General features: G+C 36.0%; 1 protein-coding gene across 3 annotated transcripts in view; it reads left to right on the top strand.

Annotated features, from left to right (window-relative positions):
* Window positions 1–23183, top strand: part of KCNH7 (potassium voltage-gated channel subfamily H member 7) — a 464718-nt gene that overhangs the window by 432226 nt on the left and 9309 nt on the right. Inside the window, exons 9-13 of one of the 3 annotated variants that reach the window (XM_055088195.1) lie at window positions 4683–4935; window positions 7877–8082; window positions 10125–10200; window positions 17310–17573; window positions 22538–22706. In XM_055088195.1, coding sequence (XP_054944170.1) covers window positions 4683–4935; window positions 7877–8082; window positions 10125–10200; window positions 17310–17573; window positions 22538–22706 — 968 coding nt within the window. Of the gene's footprint in view, window positions 1–4682; window positions 4936–7876; window positions 8083–10100; window positions 10201–17309; window positions 17574–22537; window positions 22707–23183 lie in introns of all 3 variants that reach the window. The other 2 variants (XM_024122327.3, XM_055088197.1) reach the window with 2 other exon arrangements.

Raw genomic sequence — 23183 nt, 5'->3', positions numbered from 1 at the left:
TATGGAAGGGGGTGTTTTTTGGTAAAAACTCAATTGTTGATGCTCTTCCAACATAACCTAGAAAGTGTACATGCCACCAAAAGAGAGTGTTTTGCGATCCAGGCTAAGAAACAGCAAACACTGAATCTTGTATCTTAAATTTGAGGAAGGAATAATAGGGTTTGATAGATGTTTTCTATGGAATAGTTATTTCCATTTTTGCTCTCTCTTTGTATAATTTCTTCAGTTTTACTTTGATTTAATACTTCTGTGTTGTTTTGCGGTTGTTGGGTGGTTCTTGTTTGAATGTCCCTAAACTTTGGGCTCTCTAATGCTAAGTTATGGGATTGATTTCTTTTAATAATCACAGAAAGCACTTCATACTCACTTAAAAGAACAAATGTCTCATTTGTCTTACATAATTTGAGAGTTCCACAGAGTTTTGTCTACCTAAATTCAAGTAAAGGGAAGTTAATCTTACATTTATAAAATATTCAAGTGACTTTATATCATAATTAAGATATGGAATTTTTTATCAGCCTTGAAAAAATGTTCTGGAACTTTCAGGAACTTTAGAAAAGTAAAATTACAGCTTTTTACTCACCTTAAATTAACTGTTCCCTTGAGGGTTCCTTTGAACAACAATTAGTATTGTAAATGTGCATTATAAATGTCCAAATTTGGCCTGAAAATGTGGGAAATTCTGATTAACCCTATAATTTTTTTTAATCTGAGCATTTAGAGGCTTGAGGACGAGGGATATTTTCAGAACATGTTTTATTCATTGTTATGCTCTCACGCCTGGCATACTGCTCGGTATATAGTAGATACTTAATAAATATTTGCTAAAAGAATGAGGACTGCTTTTCCAAGCTGCAGGCCATGAAGCTGATTCTGGGTGATGCTCCTTAGTCTTTGAAAACAGGCTAACTCCATAAAACAATGGCTCCAGATGCGCAGTGAAAGGTGCTAAGTACCCTCACAGCAGCTCCAGAGCTTGACAAACAAGAAGGCTGTATAGAGGGTAGCAACATGACTATAATAATCATTAAACCAGCTTGTGTCCTGGTTTGTACTTGTGTACTTGGCATAGATAGTCTTTTAGCCAGATCTGCTAGGCCTGGTAAAATGCCACTGTCTGAGTGCTGAATGAGGAAGTTCCAAGTTAGGTAATTTAGCAGAGGAACCAAACCTGACAAAAAAAGGATTATCCACTGGAAGCAAGAAAGGCAAAACGGCTGGGCCCAATGGAAAGGGGTGCCTTGGATAAATATCCACTTAAACTTACCCTTTCTTCACACTCTTTTCAATGTTCTTCTACCTCTGTTCCAATACAGCTCCCTCTCTTATAACTCCCAGTTTAAAATCCCTTTACTTAGTCATAAGCCAGATTCCGATGCTGCTAACATTTTAGACATCCAAACCTCTGGGCTAGGAAGAGATTCAATTATTAAATCTTAAATTCTATTGAGTTTTACCTGAATGATCTATATAACTGACTTAAGAAAATTAAGAAAGTCAATTAAGGGCTAACTACTTAATCTAGACAAGTCCTTCATGCTAAGATCTGTGTATCTTCCCCGCATGCAAACAAAGTCCTCTCCATGGAACTCTATGGTACCTCTTACTAGAGATCATTCTCTCCAGTGATTGCCACTCCTAATAGGTTGAGTGTTAGGGACTGACAACATATAGTAAAGACACTTGAGAAGAGAATGATGTTGAAAAACTTTCTCAAGTGCTCTTAAGGTTTTGTGGGTGATTCTAAGAATATTGGAATTCCAAGAACATATTTGTACATTGATTTAGTAACTGACCACTCTCAGAAAGGATTTAAGACAATTCACAGTGAAAACCTAAGTGAAAGTAAGCCAAAATATTTAACACAGTCAGAAACAGGAAACAAAAGTTAGAGAGATGAAAGGAAAAAGAATTCTTAAACTCTCTTGAGGCAATGGAACACAAAATTTAGTGGTGAATTTCCTACTCACCAAAGAGACCAACGAGAAGAACACATTGGGCATGTATCTCTCAATTTCTAGCAAAGAGAATGTAACAGTTCTTTAGGAACAATAAATATGTGTGAGAAAAAAAAAGCAGAAAAAGCTAGAAGTAAACTTTCCACTGAACATCTACAATGCACAGGATGATTTACATTCATTATGACATTTAATTATGGGCACAACCCTGTGAGGTAGATATCATTTTTACAGTAAAGGAAACTGAATCTCAAGAAAATTTAATTGACTTGACAAAAGTCACAGCTAGTGAGGTATAGAACTAGGACTTCAGCTCATGCCTATATGATTCCATAGCTCATATCACACCCAGAGAAGTGAATAACCCCTACCTCTATCTCATCATCTCATCTGCATCTTCCAATTCAAAGCACGCACACACACACACACACACACACACACGCACATGTGCACAATTTTTCCTTCTATAACCAGGCTATATTCAGAAAGTATAATTGAGAAACTTTAGGAAAATGACAGAAATAGCTCTAAGCTCAGTAGTCTCATTCCAACTACTATAACGGTAGCAATATCTCCATTTATGTGAAACATAAAATGCCTTTATAGATAAACCCTAAGAGAAAAATAGGCATATCTGTTACTTGGGCTAATGTTCTTTATGTTTTTATCTGTATGGGGACATCTGAGAGTTACACTGAGACCACGATAGTGGGCTTAAGGCAGGAAAAGTAAATCGTATGCAAAGAAGCCTGTGAACTGGGCTTTATTCCTACCGTAGCACCTCCAAATAACGTGGCCCCATTTCAGAAGACAGTGTCCAAACCTAGCTTAACTCTAGTCTAGCATTACTTGCCAAAGAATTGAATGTGATTAGTTTAGACAGGTAGAAGGATTAGCAAACTGGAGGGTTGCTTCCATGAGAGAAGCTGGGTTGTTTGTGATCCCAGTAAAACGTGGGAAAAGAGTCTCCAACTGCAAAGGCAGAAATGGCCAAAGACAAGTTATCATTCTGGAGAGGTCTCCAGTCTAAGTAGGCAATGTGACCAGTGTCCAGTCATGGAGGTGAAGCCTGAAGGTTACAGTTAAGGGGAGAGGTTTCAGATGAGTGCCTAGGAACTCAGAGGAGAGCTCATTTTTGGGGAGTCTGAGCCAGGTAATACAGGAACTTTAAGATAAAAGTCTGAGTTTCTATGGCTGTGTGGAGCTGGATGAGCAGAGTCCTACAATCAGCACACTATTTATTGGTAACTTATGACAAATTCCAATATTGCAAAGGCTCTTATTCTCTGGCAAAGAAACACAGATGGATGAAGTGACTTGCACAAGCATCAGCCTGTGGCAAATTCATGACCAGAACTCATATTCTGTGGCTTTTCTTCTAAAACACCCTTGACCCATTTCTGTGGGTGACGCTACAATGAAGGAAATAAGACTAGAAACAGTGGCTGTTGTGTTTTAGGTCTCTCATTGATCCTTTTGTATCTCATCACAATCAGTCTGACCAATTGTATCACACAGTGGTCCTGCAGACGCAGGATCCCTGTGGTTACTTTAATATTTAACATAGTAAAAATTGTAAGTTAACTCAAATATGATCTAATTTGAAGTTTCTCTATGGGCCACATGCATTTGAATTATCTGCACAAATAATTTATTATTACTTTTAGCTATAGTGGACAGCAATAAGAAGGTTGACCCAAAAAGGTAGGAAATCCTAAAATTACATTTTTAGGCACTATATAATGCCTTCTCCCTCTACTCCAAAGCATATTTAAATGGATCCATTTTTACTGACAGAGGAAAGTCAACCTGAGAATTAAAATCTCTGTACGCCACCCAAAATAGCTAAGACAAATACAGAAGAGTTGAGTATCCTTGACCCATTGTATACTGGAAATGTTTTTAAATAACATAAAATTTTATTCAATTTAAATTGAGTAGCACTTGTCACAAGCTATTGTTTAATCTTTTTTTACAAGTTTTAAGTTAGTCACTGAATAGGTTGTCAAAACAGTAGAGCTGTTAGGAGGTTTACGTATGCGTCGTAACTTCTGGCACAATTTCCATTTCTGAAAACTGAACTACAGTTTTAACGTACGTTTGCTGTTCTCCTTCCCTTTGTCTATTTTCAGTGCTTATCAAAATATTTAGAACTAATTGCATATGAAACATAACTATTCCAAGTATTGTTAGGTAAGGGCTAACAATATGGTATATGACACTTTCTGGTATATGACACAAATACCATGGCTATCTCAGGACCATTATTTATACTAATTATAACTAAGATGTGTACCAGAGATAGTAGTCCAAATTGACTTGAGATTCCTTCTAAAGGTTGTCTTTCTAGTTGTACCACCTTTCATTAGTTATGTCTTATTAATTGTCACATTGCATTATATCTGTGCACAGTATGGTGCTACATAACATAATGCAGGAAATGAGAAGCTATGTGAAACGTTGTAGGCATTACATTTTAATGAGACAGCATTTGTGTTGTGTCTGAATGCCTGCAGTTAATTCAGAGAACAAGTATTTGAGTTAAAATTCTGACATGTTCAGCAAAGCAAGTATCCATTAAGGTAGGCAAGGTAGAAGCATTGTAAGAACTCCTGTGTGACATTTACTACACCTGCGGTTCTGTGAACGCAAGATATACTTTATTTCAGGTGGAGGTAACCCTGTGCGCCGGTAGTATGAAACTCTTTCTTTTTTTTTCTTCAGGTCCTAAAGGGTTTCCCAGAATGTTTACAAGCTGACATTTGTCTACATCTCAACCAGACTTTGCTGCAAAACTGCAAAGCCTTTCGAGGGGCAAGTAAAGGTTGCCTTAGAGCTTTGGCAATGAAGTTCAAGACCACCCATGCACCTCCAGGAGACACCCTGGTTCACTGTGGGGACGTCCTCACTGCACTTTATTTCTTATCCAGAGGCTCCATTGAAATCCTCAAAGATGACATTGTGGTAGCTATTCTGGGTGAGTGTTTTAGAATTGGATAGTCGCAAATTCAGTTATTAGCTAGTGCAATGCATAGTTTAAAATGATAGAAAAGAGGGTTTTCCTATTTATTTGTGAGTACTAAGACTGATGAGTAATTTTAAAGCTTTATTTAAAATTCAATTCAAATCAAATTAACCTTGCAGAAAATATGTTTTCTTGACTGTCTTACTTTTTCTCTGGTGTGTAAATGCTTCCATCTTGGCAGCTACTTGAGCTTTTGAGGCCAGATATATGAAAATAGTCATTTTCCTTTTCATGTTAGAGGATCTTGGATTCATGCTGAGACCTTATCACCTTAAATAAAATATATACGTAGTAAGCATACTTGCTAGCATGTGCCAATGCCCTGTCATGAAGTGAGTTTATATGTTGATGAATTTCATCTATTTGCTGTGCACTTTACCTGCTGTGTCCCATCAAACAGAATTATATGAGTCCTTACCTGGGTAATATAGGGCTATAAACTTAACACCTAGGGATAAAAGTGGTGAGGAGATGAAAATTAGTAATAAGTTAAAGTGGTTTGGGTGCAAAAGAAAGTCCATCTGTGCAATCTGCCTCTTCAAAAATAAATTTAGTCATTGCGAACTTGTAAGATTTCTTTAGAATATTAGAACAATGGGGAAGAACAAGGGAGCAGAGAGAAACGAGATCAGTTGTTGTCCTCTCCTATCCCCTAGCCAGTATGTTTAAGCCTCCGTCTCCCCATGAGAATACCCACCCCCAATGATTGTGAACGTGTGCACTTCTTTTTTCCTGCAGATTAAATCTGGTTCTATTTAAATAACAAGCACATAAGTCAGTGATTTCCTTTCACTTGACTCTTGATATTAACATCCCAAAGGACAAGGATATTGTCTGTTTTCTTCACTGCTATGCAGAACCAAAATGGGCATAGCACAGGACCCAATACATGAATGAAGATGTTTGAGAGATTCTTATTTATTTTGATAATTTTATTATGAGAGCCTTTTGAAAATTTTTTCAAAATTGACCGGATGCACAATTTGGTTTATGATCCAATAAGCAGGCCAAGAATAAAAACATATTCTAAATCACTTAGCAGCTACACAATAAAGTGGGATTTTCACCAGATTTGGCTTTGACAGTTTGCTCTAGTATGTTGCCAGGGAAGGAGCACACATCATTGTATTCCTGATCTTCAAATCAGCCATCCCTAACTTCTACAGGAAGGTAACAAGCCTTCTTGCTTTATAAAATAATAATTTTAGAGTGTAGTTAAGCTGTACATGGTGACTGGCTTACTCTTTGCTCATTTACAGTCACGTAGCTAATTAAAATCCGAAGCTCATGCTGAATTTAGTTCAGAGCTTTTCTCTGATAATATCTATACTGAAGTATCAAAACTACAAAGAATTTCAAGAGATTCTCCTTTTCTGTCTCTATTTCCATGTAAATCTCACGTAAAATCCTCAGAAATAGTGATTATTTATTCTATTTTTGAAAAGTTAAGTATTTATTTAAACTACAGTTAATGTATTCTCTCCAATGTTAATTTTTCTTATAAAGATATGGCATCTGATTTCTTCCCATTATATTCACATTTAGAATAAGAACATTACAGCATTTTTCTTTTACATGAACTTTATTGTTTAAAAGTCTTGGTAGTGTCCATAGTCGGATATATATGAACTTGTCTACCAAAAACTAAAGTAACAGATCCAGGGAGTTTTTTCTAAATCTGAAAAGAAGCTTCAGGATATATGTAAGAAGGTACATTTTACGCTGCCATTGACTACCTTTAAAAGTTATGTAATCAATAATCCATCAGTAGTTATTACGCATGTGTTCCATAGGTACGATTTTTAAGTGCCTTGACATTCAGAGACAGAAAAATCTAAGTGGCCATGACTTTCAGGGAAAATATTGGGAGAATGCATGGGATTTAGTCATGGCCACTCTCTCCCTCCCTTTACTTCACCCAACTAAGAAGGTGACCTTGACCTAATCCGTTTACACTCTTTAATCTTCTTTCCATATTCATAAAATTTGGATAATAATTAGTAATTTTTTCATGAGGTTATTTTGGGGATCAAGTGAGATAATACACCTAAGCATTTGACACAGTTCCTGACACCTACTTAGTCCTCAATAAGCGTTTGTTGTTGCTGTCATTATCATCCTCATCATTGAAGGACACCTAGGAAAGAGGTGACATGTGGCTAGGCAGAGGGGATGGGGGGGAATGCCCATCAGAAGCCATACAGTGAAATAACCCCAGGTTTGGCAAAAAAGCAGAAAGGACACACTTTTAGAAGAAAGGCCGTAAGGCCATATAGTAAAAAAGCATGACTGTATTTTTTTTTTGAGAAAATGTAACTAGATTTATTAAACAATTGGGCAACTTTATTAAGGGCAAATCCAAAAGTGGTTACTAAAGGAAACAGGGTATGTTCAAATTGTACCCCTAGTCCTCTAAGTGTTAAGAGTTCCACCAAAACCCCATGTTTGGCATCACCTCCCGAGACCATCCTGAGATAGAAAGTTTTAAAATTTGACTCTCCACAGCCTTTCCCATATTCCTAGATTGACAAAATTAGACCACACCTACTATTGGCAAGACTCTTTTCTAGCAATGTGTGGCATAGCAGCCTAGAGCCCTGTTTGCTGCATTCCAGATGCTTAGCCAAAGAGTCAAAACAAGGAAGTAATGGGGATTATACCAGGACCAGTGCTCTAAGAGACAAAATTCCGGTCAGTGAACAAACATGACTGGGGCAGCCAGTACGAGGTACTGGAATTTTGCTGCCTAAGTGTCTGTTGGCTGTAGGGTCTTACATATGAAATTTTTGGTTCAGGGATTGGTCAGTGGTCCCCTTCTACTTTCAGAAGGAAAACATTAAGTTCAGATTCCTTTTATTTCCTTGTTTTCCTTTTCTCCTTTTATCTTTTGTAGGAAAAAATGATATATTTGGAGAAATGGTTCATCTTTATGCCAAACCTGGAAAGTCTAATGCAGATGTAAGAGCTCTCACATACTGTGACTTGCATAAGATCCAGAGAGAAGACTTGCTAGAGGTTTTGGATATGTATCCTGAGTTTTCTGATCACTTTCTCACAAACCTAGAGTTGACTTTCAACCTAAGGCATGAAAGTGCAAAGGTATATGTTGCCTGCTTACTTTTGTACTCTGACATTTTATTTTATTCTTGGATTGTCCAAATACCTCTGAAAGATCAAGCAGAATAGTGTAGAAAAACTTAACCAATTGTGAATATTTGAAAGGAAAAGCTAACTTAATATTGGAATTTCTCAATTATAGAGAAGGAATTCTGTCTAATTTCTTTCAAGTATATTGAATAATTTTAGGTAGTTCAATTAAATTTGACCTTTTAGGAACTCTTAGGTGACATATTTGATTTATAATAGCCTTGGTTTATATTGAGTGTGACAATTATTTGTAATAAATGGGTGATTCTAGGCTATTGAAAATTGCCTAGAAGAGTTTATCTTATAAAGAGGTTAAAATATTCTCTCAGCTATTATTTACACCATAAACTGTTTACTGATATCTTTTCAATAATTATGAAGAAGTTAAACTCTTAAAGTTTAGGTCCATATTTAACACAATTTCTAAATTGCAGAAGTATAAATTAATCAGGCTTATACCTGAGTCAAAATTAATGCTCCAGAATGAAGAACATATACTCTACTAGAAATAATATTTTAAATAATTCTACATATGATTTAACCTAGGATGAATTTTGAGAGTGTAGCCCTTATATCCCTCACCCTCTTCCACTATGAAAATGTGTCCTTATGACCTACGAGTATTCTAAGAATATAGATTTCATCTTGCAGCCCACAATTTATTACTAGGTTATTCCTCCATCCCCTTCCCCCAAAACCTCATAACCCCAACTCCAATTCTAAATACTTTTTTGTCAGAAACCAAATGTTTTGACACTTGCCAGTGTATTTTTTTTTTTTTTTTTTTTTTTTTGCGGTACGCGGGCCTCTCACTGTTGTGGCCTCTCCCGTTGCGGAGCACGGGCTCCGGACGCGCAGGCTCAGCGGCCATGGCTCACGGGCCCAGCCGCTCCGCGGCATGTGGGATCCTCCCGGACCGGGGCGCGAACCCGGTTCCCCTGCATCGGCAGGCGGACTCTCAACCACTGCGCCACCAGGGAAGCCCCTTGCCAGTGTATTTTAATGCTAACAAATAAAAGATCCTCAAGTTAATAGTTAGGTGAAACGTGGTATATTTAATTCTCCCTGGAGTTATAGTCATTCCCAGGGTACTGTGAGAGACAAAGATTTTAAGGTCACAAGAGTACCATTTGATAACCTGAAGCACCAGCTCAGATAGTTACTTCTTTTCAAAAAGCTGAAAAGTTGAAAAATAATTAGGTGGTAAGAGGTTCAAGTTACCAAGAGTATATTCTTTTTATAATGATTTAAATTCAGAATTCTATCAAATTGCAGTTTGAGGTCACCAACCTCATTCTTACTTTGCTTTGAAAAACAACAGGCATCTACCTCAGATAATTTATTTACATAAAAAGTTTAGGCAGCAACCAAATAAATAAAACAGAAACTTCCATTTCTTTCATTTATTTGGAAACTTCTGGTTCTGTTTACAAGAAAGGGAGGAAGGAGGAATGGGGAACAAAATAATCAAGGGTTCAGAGCATAGTGTTTATTGAATTCAACCTTATATTTATTCTTGTGAAATTTAACCTTGCCATCATTACCATGTAATTTAAACATCATAGCTAATTATAATTAGTTTACACTTTTTTCTCTGCAGTAATGCAGATTCTGCAATTTTTAAAATTATTATTATTTTTATTTTAACTTTACCAAGTTACATAAAATATATTCCACATGAAGGAATATGTTGTCTCTAAATGTTGACAACATCATCCCCAAACATTTCTGATAAATAACTTCTACAACTCTGATTTCCCCATTAGGTGGAAACTACTAGGATTATTCTAGCAGACTATTTTATAATTTAGAGAAAACCATTAAGCAAAGTATTGTAGCTATTTGCCTGCAATCTAATAATTAAGTCTCAAAGTGGTTGAAATAATATGAAATAGTAAGGAGTTTACTGATGATACATTGTGTTCAAATTGAATAATCTTCCATTTTATCTTCACGTTCCATTAACAAAGGCTGATCTCTTATTACAATCCCAGTCCATGAATGATTCTGAAGGAGACAACTGTAAACTACGAAGAAGGAGATTGTCATTTGATAGTGAAGGAGAGAAAGGTAATTCATTCTTTTCTAAAATTTAAATGCAGAACATGTGGTTATCAGTTCTTCTTACTTAAATGCTCATTATACTTCTGATTTCAAGGATAAACTTTATTCACATTTTAAGAAGGCAAATCCTTTGCTTTTTTCAGCAGCTAATGATATGGTTTCTGATTGATAGCTCTCCACAGTGTTTCTCAAGACCTGATCCTAGGCCCTCTTCTTTTCTTATTCTATGTCGTACTCTTTCCCTGAGTAATCTCATTTATACCCATAGTTTAATTATATTTTCACATAGGAGATGTACATATTTATATCTTAATCCCAGATCATCTGAGCTTCAGTCTCATATATCCAAATGCCTATTAAGCCATCTACTTGAAATCACAAGGGCAGCTCAAACTCAACATTTCTTAAATTGAAATCATGATGTCCCGCTGGAAACCTATCTCTCCATCAGTTGCCTTGTCTCTAAATGGCATCACCATTCTATAAACTGCACAAAATAGATCTATCTAGGAACCAACCATCTCTCAACCTCTTCATCCACCCTGGTAACAAGTCTTGTTAGTGGCACCTGCAACACATCCATTTACTCTTCAAACTAGGTCTCTATTGTTTCACTTTTCTCCATCTTCAGAGCCGCAACTCTGGATCAAGCTACCGTAATACTGAAACATATTTCAACTCACCTTCCCAACTTGCCCTCTGTCATCTATTCTCCACACTGGACCACTGGTGATTTTTTTTTTCTAAATGCAGATATGTTTATGTCACCCACATATTTAAAGCCCTCTAAAGACTTCCCATTCCCTAAATTCTTCATAGGGTAGGTTTATGCCTAACTCTTCAGTCTTATCTCATACCATCCTTTCCTTCACTACCCTAACCTGGCCTTCCCCATCAGCTCCTCTCTTTTGCAGCATTTATTCCAGCTGGACTTCCATATGATTTGCATCATCATTTAATCAGTGATATCTGCCTGTAGATCATAAGCCCCATGGGAAATATTTAGTCACCTGAAGCTTCAGTGCTTGCCTCATAGCAGGTATTCAACAAATATTTGTTGAAAGAATGACTGAGTTAATGAACTAGCATTTGAGCATTTTCCATGTGATTCTTTTCCTCCTTTTGCCTTCTTAATCCAAGTTCTTTTCTTGGCCCTCTTCACTCTGGATTCTCTCCCAAGGGGAGAGCATCTACTAGCTTTAACTTGCTTTATATTTCAAGTGAACTCAGCTACCCTCTCTTTCACATACATCATTTTTGTGTTTTTGCTTATATCCTTTCCTTAATTGGAATTTACTTCCCTATCCTCAAACACACACACACACACACACACTCACACACAACTATACCACACCACTTTTTCATCTGTTAAATTACATTTTTTGTCAAGGTTAATCTTCAGCGATATTTAGTGTGAACTCTTTCTTGATTTCCTCAAAAATATAGGTTTTCTTTCTTTCCTGAATTCCTAAGCCACTTCCCTGTTGTTATATGGATGGTCCTTGACTTACGATGAAACAATTTGTGATTTTTTCACTTTACAATAGTGAGGAAACAATACACATTTAGAAGAAACCATACTTCAAATTTTGAATTTTGATCTTTTCCCAGCTAGCGATATGCTGTGACGCTCCCTTGTGATGCTGGGCAGTGCCACTCCCAGTCAGCCACACGGTCAAGAGGGAAACAGCCAATACACTTACAACCATTTTGTTTTTCACTTTCAGTGCAGTATTCAATAAATTACCTGAGATATTCAACAGTTTATTGTAAAATAGGCTTTTGTTAGACGATTTTGCCCAACCATAGACGAATGTAAGTGTTCTGAGCATGTTTAAGGTAGATTAGGTTAAGCTATGATGTTCAGTATGTTAGATGTATTAAATGCATTTTCAACTTATGATATTTTCAACTTACAATGGGTTTATTGGGCTGTAACCCCATTGTAAATCAAGGAAGATCTTTATTTTCAAAATCTGCCTTGTACAGTGGTTATTGGTATGTTTGTCCTTTTTCTCAATCAAACTGCAGATTCTTTTAGCAAAGCATGGTTGATAAATATCTGTTGAATTGGGCTAACTGTTGAATCCTCTGGCTGATTGCAGAACAATAAACCATTCACAGAGAGGTGATAATTTATTACTGCAATGTCCTTCATTATTCTCCTGGTGACTTTTTCTAAAATCAGAACCATAACAGTCAAGCTGTTCTTCTGTCAACTTAATCTAAACCCCTTATCCTGAAGTTAATCTCATATTTTGATCTCCCTAGAAATGAAGAACAGCTTGACAATATTGTCTATATAATAATGTCCCCCATACAGTTGAAGATTTATTAAATCTCCTTTCAATCTTGTTTAGTTTCTTTATTCTCAAGCTAAATAACTTAACGTTTTTATCTCCTGACAAGGCCCTGAGAGGGTGTCACAATTTATATTGTGCTCATGCACGTAGACATTTCTATTGATTCTGAAAACTTTTCCTTTAATCACAGGCTTAGTCTATAAGACCCATTTTATATAAAGTGTTGATGGTAAGGGATTTGCCTGCCTGTAGCTCTTTGAAGTTTCCTGGTGTGTCAGTGAGTAAGCATTTTTTGGTCAACATGAAAACACAATTAACTCCAGTTATCCAGAGCCTGAGAGCCTACTCCAGTCTTCAGGACTCCATGGTTCAATAGGCAAGTTTAAAATTTGCTGAAAGCAATTTAATCCCAATCACCCCAATCTAAAGATCTGAAAGGGCCACTCATTCTATATTTCTTGATATAGAATCAATATCTGGGAGGAAAATGCATATAAGTAAGTATAAAGAGCAGAGAACTTTCAGAAGATAATTGATACTAAATGATATGGAGTGTACATAAACTAAAAGCTGCCCATGAAATGTATTGATTACTTTAGAGTTGGTTTACTGCTCCTTTGAAACAATACCTTGAGGGCAGATATCCAAGAGTGCTGATGACTATGAATTAATCAGCAGAGGCATCAAGAACCAGAGGGAAGAACACGTGGTTAGCCATTGGAGACAGACAGAGGTTGAGTCTTACAATTACCACTCATGACCTACTCAACACAACACTGGAACTCTTCAGGCTTCAGCTCTCACCTGCACAGCGCCCTCCATCATGCCTACCACGTGGTGCTAAGGAGCTTACACTCAAAAAGAGATATTAAAAATGAAAAGATATATATAGAACCTCTGCAAGTTGACTTGAACTAAATAGAAGCTTAATATATCAGATCACTTCTCTCCTAAAATGCATTTTAGATGAAAGTGGTTTGTCCTCATAGGCTTCACATTTCTTTTAAGAATATAAACTCAGTTCCTGACAAGAAAGAGTTGTCAGTTCAGATCCAAATTTGAGGACACCTTGTATTTTTTTGAAGATATATTCAAGAAGTTCTCTTTCTTTCCTAAAATTCTGGCATGGAGGTACCCAGGACCTCCCCGAACTGACTATGGTCATTGTAGGGGGAGATGTTATAGTTCCTGAGAGGGAAGTAAAATGTTATTTTTACAGAAAGTGAAGAATAAAAATGTATCTTCAATGACTTCCTTAGTGATCACAAGCATTGGCAAAATAGTTGGACAGAACAGAAATAAATGTAGTATAAACGTTTGGAACATGTTGAAAAATAGTCTCTAACTGGTCTTCAGAGTTGGATTGTACTTACTTCAGAGTGTGTCAGTGTGGTTTATTGGGTTATGGGAATACTTCTTTTAAAATTTTGTGTGTGGAACTAAGATCCCACAAGCTGTGCGGCACAGCCAAAATAAAATAAAATAAAATTTTATGTTGTATATATTTTACAATATACATAAATTTTAGTACAATAGCATGTAAAATGGCACATGAGATACACACACACAAGCATATATATATATTTTTTACCGATAGCACTTTTGTGACCAAATATTTGGAATATTCTGCTCAACTTTTTCTATGAATGGAAAATGCAATATCAAAGTAGCTACTAATGGCTGATTTAGGGAGCCAGTGACCTTTTGAGAGAGAATAATTCAATGAGAACAGCAATTAACAGGCCTCCCCCCAAAACAGAAAAAAATTAAAATGTGCTGAAGATATGACTGTACCAACCAAAGGGATGGAAATGAAGGTGAAAAAATGTTCAGTATCTTCTTTACTTTGGATTTAGATAGTGCCACACATTTCATAAAAACAGGAACCCATTTTAAGAGATATACACAACCTAAGAGCAATTTTCTCATTTCCCTACCCATGTAATTTTTATTGAAATGGGCACTTCTATATATATATCAACTGGTAAAGTCTAGTGTTCCAGAAAATGAGTGGAAAGAGGTCTTGAACTCATCATACCTCTGTTTCAAAGAATAGCAATAAAGCTTATCTCCTTGTAATGTTGGTTTAGTGATTTCACATTGCCATCCAAAAGTCAGTAAAGTTTTTAAAGTGTTTCTCCAAAATAAATAACTTCTATGAAAGTTATTGAAGTTAGGAGTAAATATATACACTGTTAAACTTGTTTTTACAGAATATGGGTGGGTCAAATTCTAATTTTATTAAGTTTTTAAATATATTGCTATTATACTTTGGCATCTCTTTGGAATATCTTCTCCAATAATAAATAATGATTAGCTTTTGTTATCCATTTCAGTAATATATAAATGTATCTTTCTTTATTTTAATTTTTAAGATAAATTCTTTATTTATATAGAAAAATGACTCTAATCCACTTTCAACTTTCTTTGATGCTAGAGAAGAACTAAAGTACTTGAGATCTAATGAAGAAATTTATTTTGGACTCCAATTTTCCAATGAAATAAATGTTTTTTAATGCATTCGGCTGGAAAATGCTCAACTCATCTCAAAATCGTTACCAGTAGGAAATCTTAAACGCAAATGCTGAGAGAGTACATTAAATGCCTCTCTTTTACCAAAAGTTGGGTCCACCTGTTGGGTCTGACAAATAAAAATGATAAATCACCTGAGAGAAAGACTCCATAAATGATGGAGAGAGCACAAGCATTTGTTCCCAGATTGTTTGAAATGTAAGAATTTTATATAATCATTCTTAAGATGGATGGGTCAACCACGCCATCAGGACATTCGTTCTGTGCTCTTCAATCCATCCTGAACACAGAGAGACACCTACAAGACAATTCACAACTGGTTTAGAATTGGATCCTGTGAGAAAAGGGGAGGAGGTAAACTGTCAGCCTACAGAAACAAGGGATTTTTTAAAAAGTTTTCAGTCATCTAAATCAGAAAAATTCGAGGCTTAATTAAATAGGCAGGGTTTTTTCCTTTGTAAAACGATGGTAACAGGAATGATTATACAGTCTCATTTCTAGCAAAAGGGAAAATGTAAAAACTACTCAGATTACTATTCAGAATACTATTTCTACGTAGCATTTAAGAAAACAACATTAAGAAATAATAATAATAAAATAGCATTAAGAATAACATTAAGGAAAATAGTACCTAATGCTATTTAATGTCTATTAAATAATCCAGTTTAACTAGAAATGGAACAAGCCATCAAAATCTAGAGGTACCTGGAGGCCAATTATAATGCATTTCAGCCCAATATCATGTATTCCATTAGCCAACCTCCAGCCTAAGCCTGAGCAGTTTCCATTTTTAACCCACAAATAGATTGTCATTTCAACTGTCATTTTAAATGATCAGATTTGAAGCTTTGATTTATCTAGTATGGAATAGAAAAATGTTGCAGTTGGGCTGCATCAGAGAAACTGTTCACATGGCCCAAGTTCCAAAACGCAGCTGGCTGATGATCCAGTGGCAATGAACACAGAAATAAATGTGGAGTCATTTCCCCTACGTATTAGAAAAAATTCAAGGATATCAAACGTTTTCTTCTTCTTTCATGATCCTGCTTTTACCTGAAATTCTTGCTAAAGGATTTAGATACCATGTGCATGAAGTAATTTGTTCCGTTTCTCTAGAGAACTAAATAATAATCCCTCATTCACCACATTTTGTGAGCACATGTCCCAAGTTGAAATCAGTAAGTTATAATTCAGTTTAACAATATATGTTGACTGATGAATTTGTGCCTAAGCATCCAAAATCAAGCCATAATTTAGTAAACTAAGACCAAGGCCCATGTGGTAGGTGGGACAGAACATTTTACTATGTATGAGGATTTACAAATCTACAGAGAACTCCCAAGGTCTTTCAAGCCAAAAAGGTGAAGTGATTTAATAATTTTTGATGTACATTCATTACAAATATCCATGTTAGCATTATCCTTAGTTAGTTATTAGCGGTAACCAGATGGAGAATTATACTGTCTCCCCAGGACACTAATGGAAACAAGTTCTGGGATTTGTCTCTTGGAGTTTTTCCTGCTGAAATATGTTCTAACACAACCTTCAGGGCTGAAATTATCCTGACATTTCAGTATAAAGCAGCCAATATGCACTACTGGTTTTAATGTAAATAGGTAAACCTACCTTAATTACTGTGTTTAAGCTTTATATTCTTTACAATATCCTGCACAACCAAACTGCCTGGAATGTCAAGGCCATTACATGCATTGAACTAGGGTTGAAGTTCAGCCTGCCAGCCTTTACCACAAGGAGGCTTCCGGTTTTGACCTTCACAATGTGGAATGACCACCACAGATTAGAGGGCATGAAGGTTAAAAACAAACAAACAATAAGCTGCATAGCAGTGACATTTTAGAATTGGGACACATTTTTCTTCACTTTATCATTTCCTTCAAGAAATAGTACACCATATTTTAAGAATACAGATGACTGTTGAGCATGTATAAATAAGGTTTAAGTTATCCTAAAGTTTTTTTTCAGAGATATAAATGCTATTACTACCACAGATATTCTTTTAATTTTGGAACGAATAGTGTAGCTCATTAAGATAATCTAATGTCCCGTGAATTATGAAAAAAAAAATCTTCTTAAGTAGTTACATTCTCAGTAGGAAAAAGAGAAAGGACAACTTTTCTGGCAGTTTAAAAAAAAATCTATGTTAAAATTATTCCCCCCAAAAATCACTATGACGAAGGTAGTTTATGTAGCGCTAGATAGTGCAGTAGGCATAGAGTCTCACATTTGATTCTCTTCTATAAAATAACTTTTCTTTGATAGATTTTGGCAAAGGAAGCACTACACATGATCCTGAAGACTCTGTAGATACCATAAGACATTATCAGAGGTCCAAGAAACACTTTGAAGAGAAAAAAAGCAGATCTTCATCTTTCATCTCCTCCATTGACGATGAACAAAAGCCTCTCTTCTCAGGAATTGTAGATTCTCCTCCAGGAATAGGGAAAGTAACTGGACTTGATCTTGAAGAAACAGTACCCACCTCAGGAAGAATTCCCATAGATAAAAGAAGTCACTCTTGCAAAGGTAATCAAGTTTCTCCAGAATCTCGTTGTCTCTCCTCAGGACTAATCACAAAATGGTGACTTTGCACAAATGAAGAACCATACCGCACATTAATCTAATCTGCAATTTTGTGATATATTTGCAAAGATCAAATCTTAGATCATCTACAAAGTGTTTGCAGTGTTCTGGAATAGTGGTCATTATTCCCAATTATAGCATAGGAGGGTCTGTGTGGCCAGGCAGACTTAACATAATGCCACATACAACATTGTAGGAATGTCTGTTGTAGTGACTCCGTGGGGAGAGGGGATAGATGAGTATTTGAAGAGAGCAAACCCATTGATTCTTGTATGTATCTTCTGTATCCATTCCTCACCCCCAAACCTGTTTTTTTATAGCATGAAAGACCAATGCAATAAAAATGCAATCAATACCAAAAAGAATTTCAGTTTACTGGGAATTATGAGAAAATGGGGAGAAATGCTCCTAAATAAAGTATGCTTTTGATCCAACTCATTTGAACACATTTGTTTAAAAGGGATACCCAAATATATGGGTTTTGTTGTAGAAAATATGCATGAACTGGGTAATTGTGCTTAATCAGTATATCCAGATTAGATGCTAAAGGGTGGAAAACTCAGGAAAACTTGAGGACTGTCACATGAGAGAACAATTAACTTCTCATCAGGAGCTAGATATATGGATCTTGTTAAATCTTGCTAAGTGGGTGCAAGAACAGGTGCGGGCAGGCTGCTCGGGTTCCAAGTTCAACTCTGTGACTTACTCCCTTTATGTCTTTCAGTAAGTGATTTGGCAGACCCCACTAAGACTCAGTTTGCACATCTTCAGAATAGGAATAATATCTTCTAACCAACTAGTCTGTTGTGATTACTAAACAAGAGAACATGCATAAATTACTTTCTCTGAAATAAAATCCCCAACTCTGCTTAGTATTTTCTCACAGTCTTTCTTTTCTAACCCTTTAATCGTTGAATATATTCCTAGATATATAAAAATGTAGAGAGGAAGAAGGTGTAGCAAAAAAATCAAAAGAATATAACAGAAATGAAGGAAAAATAGGATGTTCTTGACCTGGCAGGATACAAAATTATGACACAGAGTAAGTAAATATTACCTATCATTGTCACCATTATTCGAAGTGACTATATCTGACAACAAAAGTTTTATTGAATCTAGGATGTTTAGGCTTTACATTTTTCCTGAGTTACTTTCCCTATTTTATCAAATCAGCTTTTGCCGTGACCCCAAGTTGAAGTAAGCTAAGAATATATGCAGATATTCTCTGGACAATCTAAAATCTTGATGAAGTGGATGAAAATAGTACCTCATTTATCACAGTGGAAGAATGGAATATTAGATGTGATTACCAAACGTCCCGTTTTAGTTATTTATGAAAACGGATTCTGGGAAGTACTAAAAGTTGAAACAGGTTGTATCATGGAAGGCAGAAGTTCTGAAGAACTTGCTGAACCATCCTACTATTTCCAAGAGTCAGCATAATGTGGGCCTGACATTTTTCAAAATACTTTTTGTTGTTTTCCTCTTGCGTTTTAAAGTCTCAAGTGACAAGTCGTTAATGATATATTTTGGGGATTTGATTTGACTTTATAATGACTCTTGCTGACAGTGAATTCTCATGCCCTTCATCTTATATTTTGCTTTGCCACTTCTTCCAATTATTTTTAATTAGCTATTCTACATGCACAATAAAAGATAGTATTCTAACAGATCATTTTAATATCTACAAATTTTAATTTTCAAAAATTTACAGTGCGATCCCTATTCAAATAAATAATTACCTTTAAAATTCATAGTTAAATATTCATGTCAATTGAATAAGCATAATTGATGTCGTTATAGAGTCTATCAGTGTGACACATGGTTAACCTGGATAATCAGTACGATCAACCGATGGAGAATTCTAAAACTTTATTCATTGCAAATTTCATTCCCTAGTGATTTTCTAAGGTGAGATACTGTGCAATGTTAAAGGGTTTGAATAAGATGTAGGGTGTAGCTGTAACTGCTGCAGCTTGAGCTCCTAAATCCCCACAAATTTTAGTTTTATCATCAGCGGAAATGCCACTTAACATTTCTAGCATTTGTCATGCTGAATCCAACAGAGGAGCACCTTTAGACAAAACTGAAAAGAAAAAATCGAACTAAATGGACTCTGATCCTACTTAGATTGAGGTCAAAAGTTGACTGTAGGAAAATTGTGTACCCAGAGCAAAGTGAAAGTTTACTTTCTGTTCATCCATTTCTAGAAATGTGGCTTGCAACTATAGCAACATTTTCCAAGGCAACCAAGTGCAGATTTTTTCTGAGCTATATTTAGAAAGTATCTACAAGGATGTTCATTTTGATTAAGACTACTAAGCAGGATTTCCCCTTTGAACTCCTTTTTTCTTTCATATTGCTGTTAAAATAAGCTAATCACACATTACTGATTTTAATAAAAGAGTAAATTATAATCAAGGAAGACTTTACCCAATAGTTTACAATTATTCTTTTTTGTTAAGAGAAGATTATCAGATTTTTTTTTTCTTGAGCACTGAAGAAAAAATAGAATCCTACATAATTTATTGCATGTGATTCACCACTGTTATTTAAAAATCAGTTTATTATATGTGATTTGAGAATGAGAGCTATTAGGCATAAGTGGATATTCTCTAAGCTTTCTCAGCACAAAACTTCTGAGCGTTATATGTAACTTGCATCCTATCAGTTTTTACTGTTTTTGTTTTATTGTCTAGCAAGAGGCTAGACAGGGAGAAACATTGGCATCATCCGACCATTAATATGTGTGTTCTGAATATTTGTTTGGCATTAATTCTCCAAAATTGAAAACCTAGTGTACTAAGATGTCATATTATTGTTTTGCCTTTTAAATAGAGTCACATGTCTGTGAATAATAAATCATACTTTTCAGTGAAAATCTGCTGATGTATTACTGCACTTAAAAGTTCAGCATTATCATTTTTTGATGTTCATTTTCATTTGTTGTGTTTGATTAAGTATCAAGAGAAATTATATATTGTCACTTTAAAAAGAACAAAACACCAGGCTTCCATAGGCTAAGGAAGCCTTAATCAGAAAGAACCATTCTGGAATTCATAGCAAGCTCTCTGAGGTCTGTTAGCCATTTCAATAGTACAGGGAACCCTGACCTTATATTTTTCTAATACTGTCTTTGGATATGCTAATCCCTTTGTTAGAGCTTCACCCATTTGAAGCCGAAATTGTAGGTACCTCAGTAGATATTTCTGTGTATTCAGTGATAAAAGTATAGTGACAGAAAAACCATGAAGAAAAGATACAGAAATTGTGTCTGCTACTGGAGGATAGGAGGTGCTTTTGAGCTATCTGACTGTACTTTTGGAGAAACTGTAGGAAAGGGACTTCAAGAAGTCCTATAAATCCTGTTCCTTGTTTCTAGAATCATGGCTAATCCTCCCCAAATCAGTTACTTTCTATCCAATTTTTAAAATAGCCAAGGATATAAATTCCTTAACTTTACATAACTTTTGTCAGTGTTTAATCATAACTACTCATCCAAAGGGGGGAAAAATGCTTTCTATCAAAGCAAAATCACTTTTTGTTATTCAAGTCTATTTCCATGTAAAAATGAAGACCGGTTCTAGACAGTCTTTTCCTCCCACCAGCCCTCCCAGTGAGGAAAAGATGCTCCTTCTTTATCTCTGAAATAAACTCAGCACACAACTTCTGAGCATAATATGTAACTTCCATCCTATCAGTTTTTACTGTTTTTGTTTTATCGTCTAGCAAGAGACTAGACAGGGAGAAACATTGGCATCATCCGACCATTAATATGTGTGTTCTGAATATTTGTTCAGCATTAATTCTCTGCTATTTTTTCCTGGGTTTTATTTCCCAGCCTTTTAATCATTCTAAGTACTTCTCTAGATACGTGAAATGTAGAGGGGAAGAAAGCGTAGCAAAAGCCATCAAAAGTTTATGACAGAAATGAGAGGGAAAGTAAGATATTATATTTGCCCTCAAATATTGACAACTTGCAAATACAGATTGTAGGAGAAACAGTAAATTAAATGAGGCTCAGAAAATGAATCTCTGTAAGGAAAATGATTAAAACCTTGCTGGACTGAATTCTTCAAGGGCAGGGCCTATGTTTTCTTCATCTCTAACTCCCCCACGTTTAGCAGAGTGTCTGGAACATAACAGACATGAGGACCATCTGAAAAGCGGACTTGAACAGATAAACAATATGTTTTAAAGTATAGCAGCATAAAAATATTCTAAATAAAAGAGCCCCAAGAAAAAATATTGGAAATTAATGGACAGAATACGTTAAAGGACAGTGCAGAAGGAGCTACGAGGAAACATAAAAACATGAAATAATGTCATAGGACTAGAGACTTTAGGACTCTTCCCATCTTTAATGGCTTATGGTTCCTTGGCTCTACTTTGAGTTGGGTTGGCCTAAGGGAATCCGTCTGAAGATCATCACTTCCCCATGGCTGTCTCTTCTTGAGCCCACTCTGAACCATGAAGTATGCAAATTATTCTGGGTGAAACAGCCCTAACATCTTCAACCTGAGGTGCAGCAGTACATACAAATGGTGCCGTTTCTTCCCAAATGTAAAAGCACAAAGTCATTGCTCTCTAACCAGAGTTCGGGGTTGGCCATCCATGTTTTCCTGTTAGCACAAAATAGAAAGAAGACAAAATTATATTCAAGACTCATAACTGGCTGTATGTTTTTATTCGTATGGAAGTGGGTGTGGGAAGCGGCAGACAGGATCATCGGGGTGGATGAGATTCAGCTACCAACTGGTTGTGGCCCCTGGACAGGTCCCTGAGTCACTCTGGTTTTCTGTCTTCCCGTTAAACTCCAAGATCCCTTCCTGCTTGTACTGCGGATGTCCCTGGAGCTACAAATGGGCACCCAAAAAAGTTGACATCCATCTTACTGTTTCCCACAGATATCGCTGACACCAGAAGCTGGGAAAGAGAAACTGCGGGAACTCAGGCTGATGAGTCTAGTCCCTCAGCGCTTCCGCGAGCTGCCTGGGGGATCTCTGAAACCGAAAGTGACCTCGCCTACGGAGAAGTGGAGCAAAGATTAGATCTGCTCCAAGAACAGCTTAACAGGTATAAGCAATAGCCAGGCAAAGGGAAAACGTAATCCAAGCCCTTAGCTGGGTCTAGCCTTACTCTTTGTAAATAGCAAATTCGTCCAACCATAGATGGCATATACATTTCTTTATACACTTACTTATTTAAAAGACTAAAAGTTGACAGAATTATTAATCTGTCTTGCAAGGAGCATTTATTTAGAACGCTTCACACTTTTGGCAGGATGAATCCTATTTTTTCTTTACTTGTCATAAAATTAGTATATATCATCAGCATTGGCTGCCTAAGAAACCTTTTCTGTCCCCTCAAAATAATTCATATTTAGTTTGTTGACTAACACCCTTCCTCTTTCAATCCTCCTTTTGCACTTTTTGGTTGTTCATAGTAACTTAGTTATGTGGTACGGTATTTTTTAAAGAATATTGACAAAATGATTTAAACATTTAGTTTTTCAGCCAACTTGTCAAAAATGTGATTGAGTTAAAGTCCAGA

This window comes from Physeter macrocephalus, chromosome 2 (genome assembly GCF_002837175.3).
Source record: "Physeter macrocephalus isolate SW-GA chromosome 2, ASM283717v5, whole genome shotgun sequence".
In the NCBI taxonomy this organism is placed as follows: domain Eukaryota; kingdom Metazoa; phylum Chordata; class Mammalia; order Artiodactyla; family Physeteridae; genus Physeter; species Physeter macrocephalus.
The sequence above is the reverse complement of the archived record's forward strand: the minus strand, read 5'-3'. Positions and strand labels throughout refer to the sequence as shown.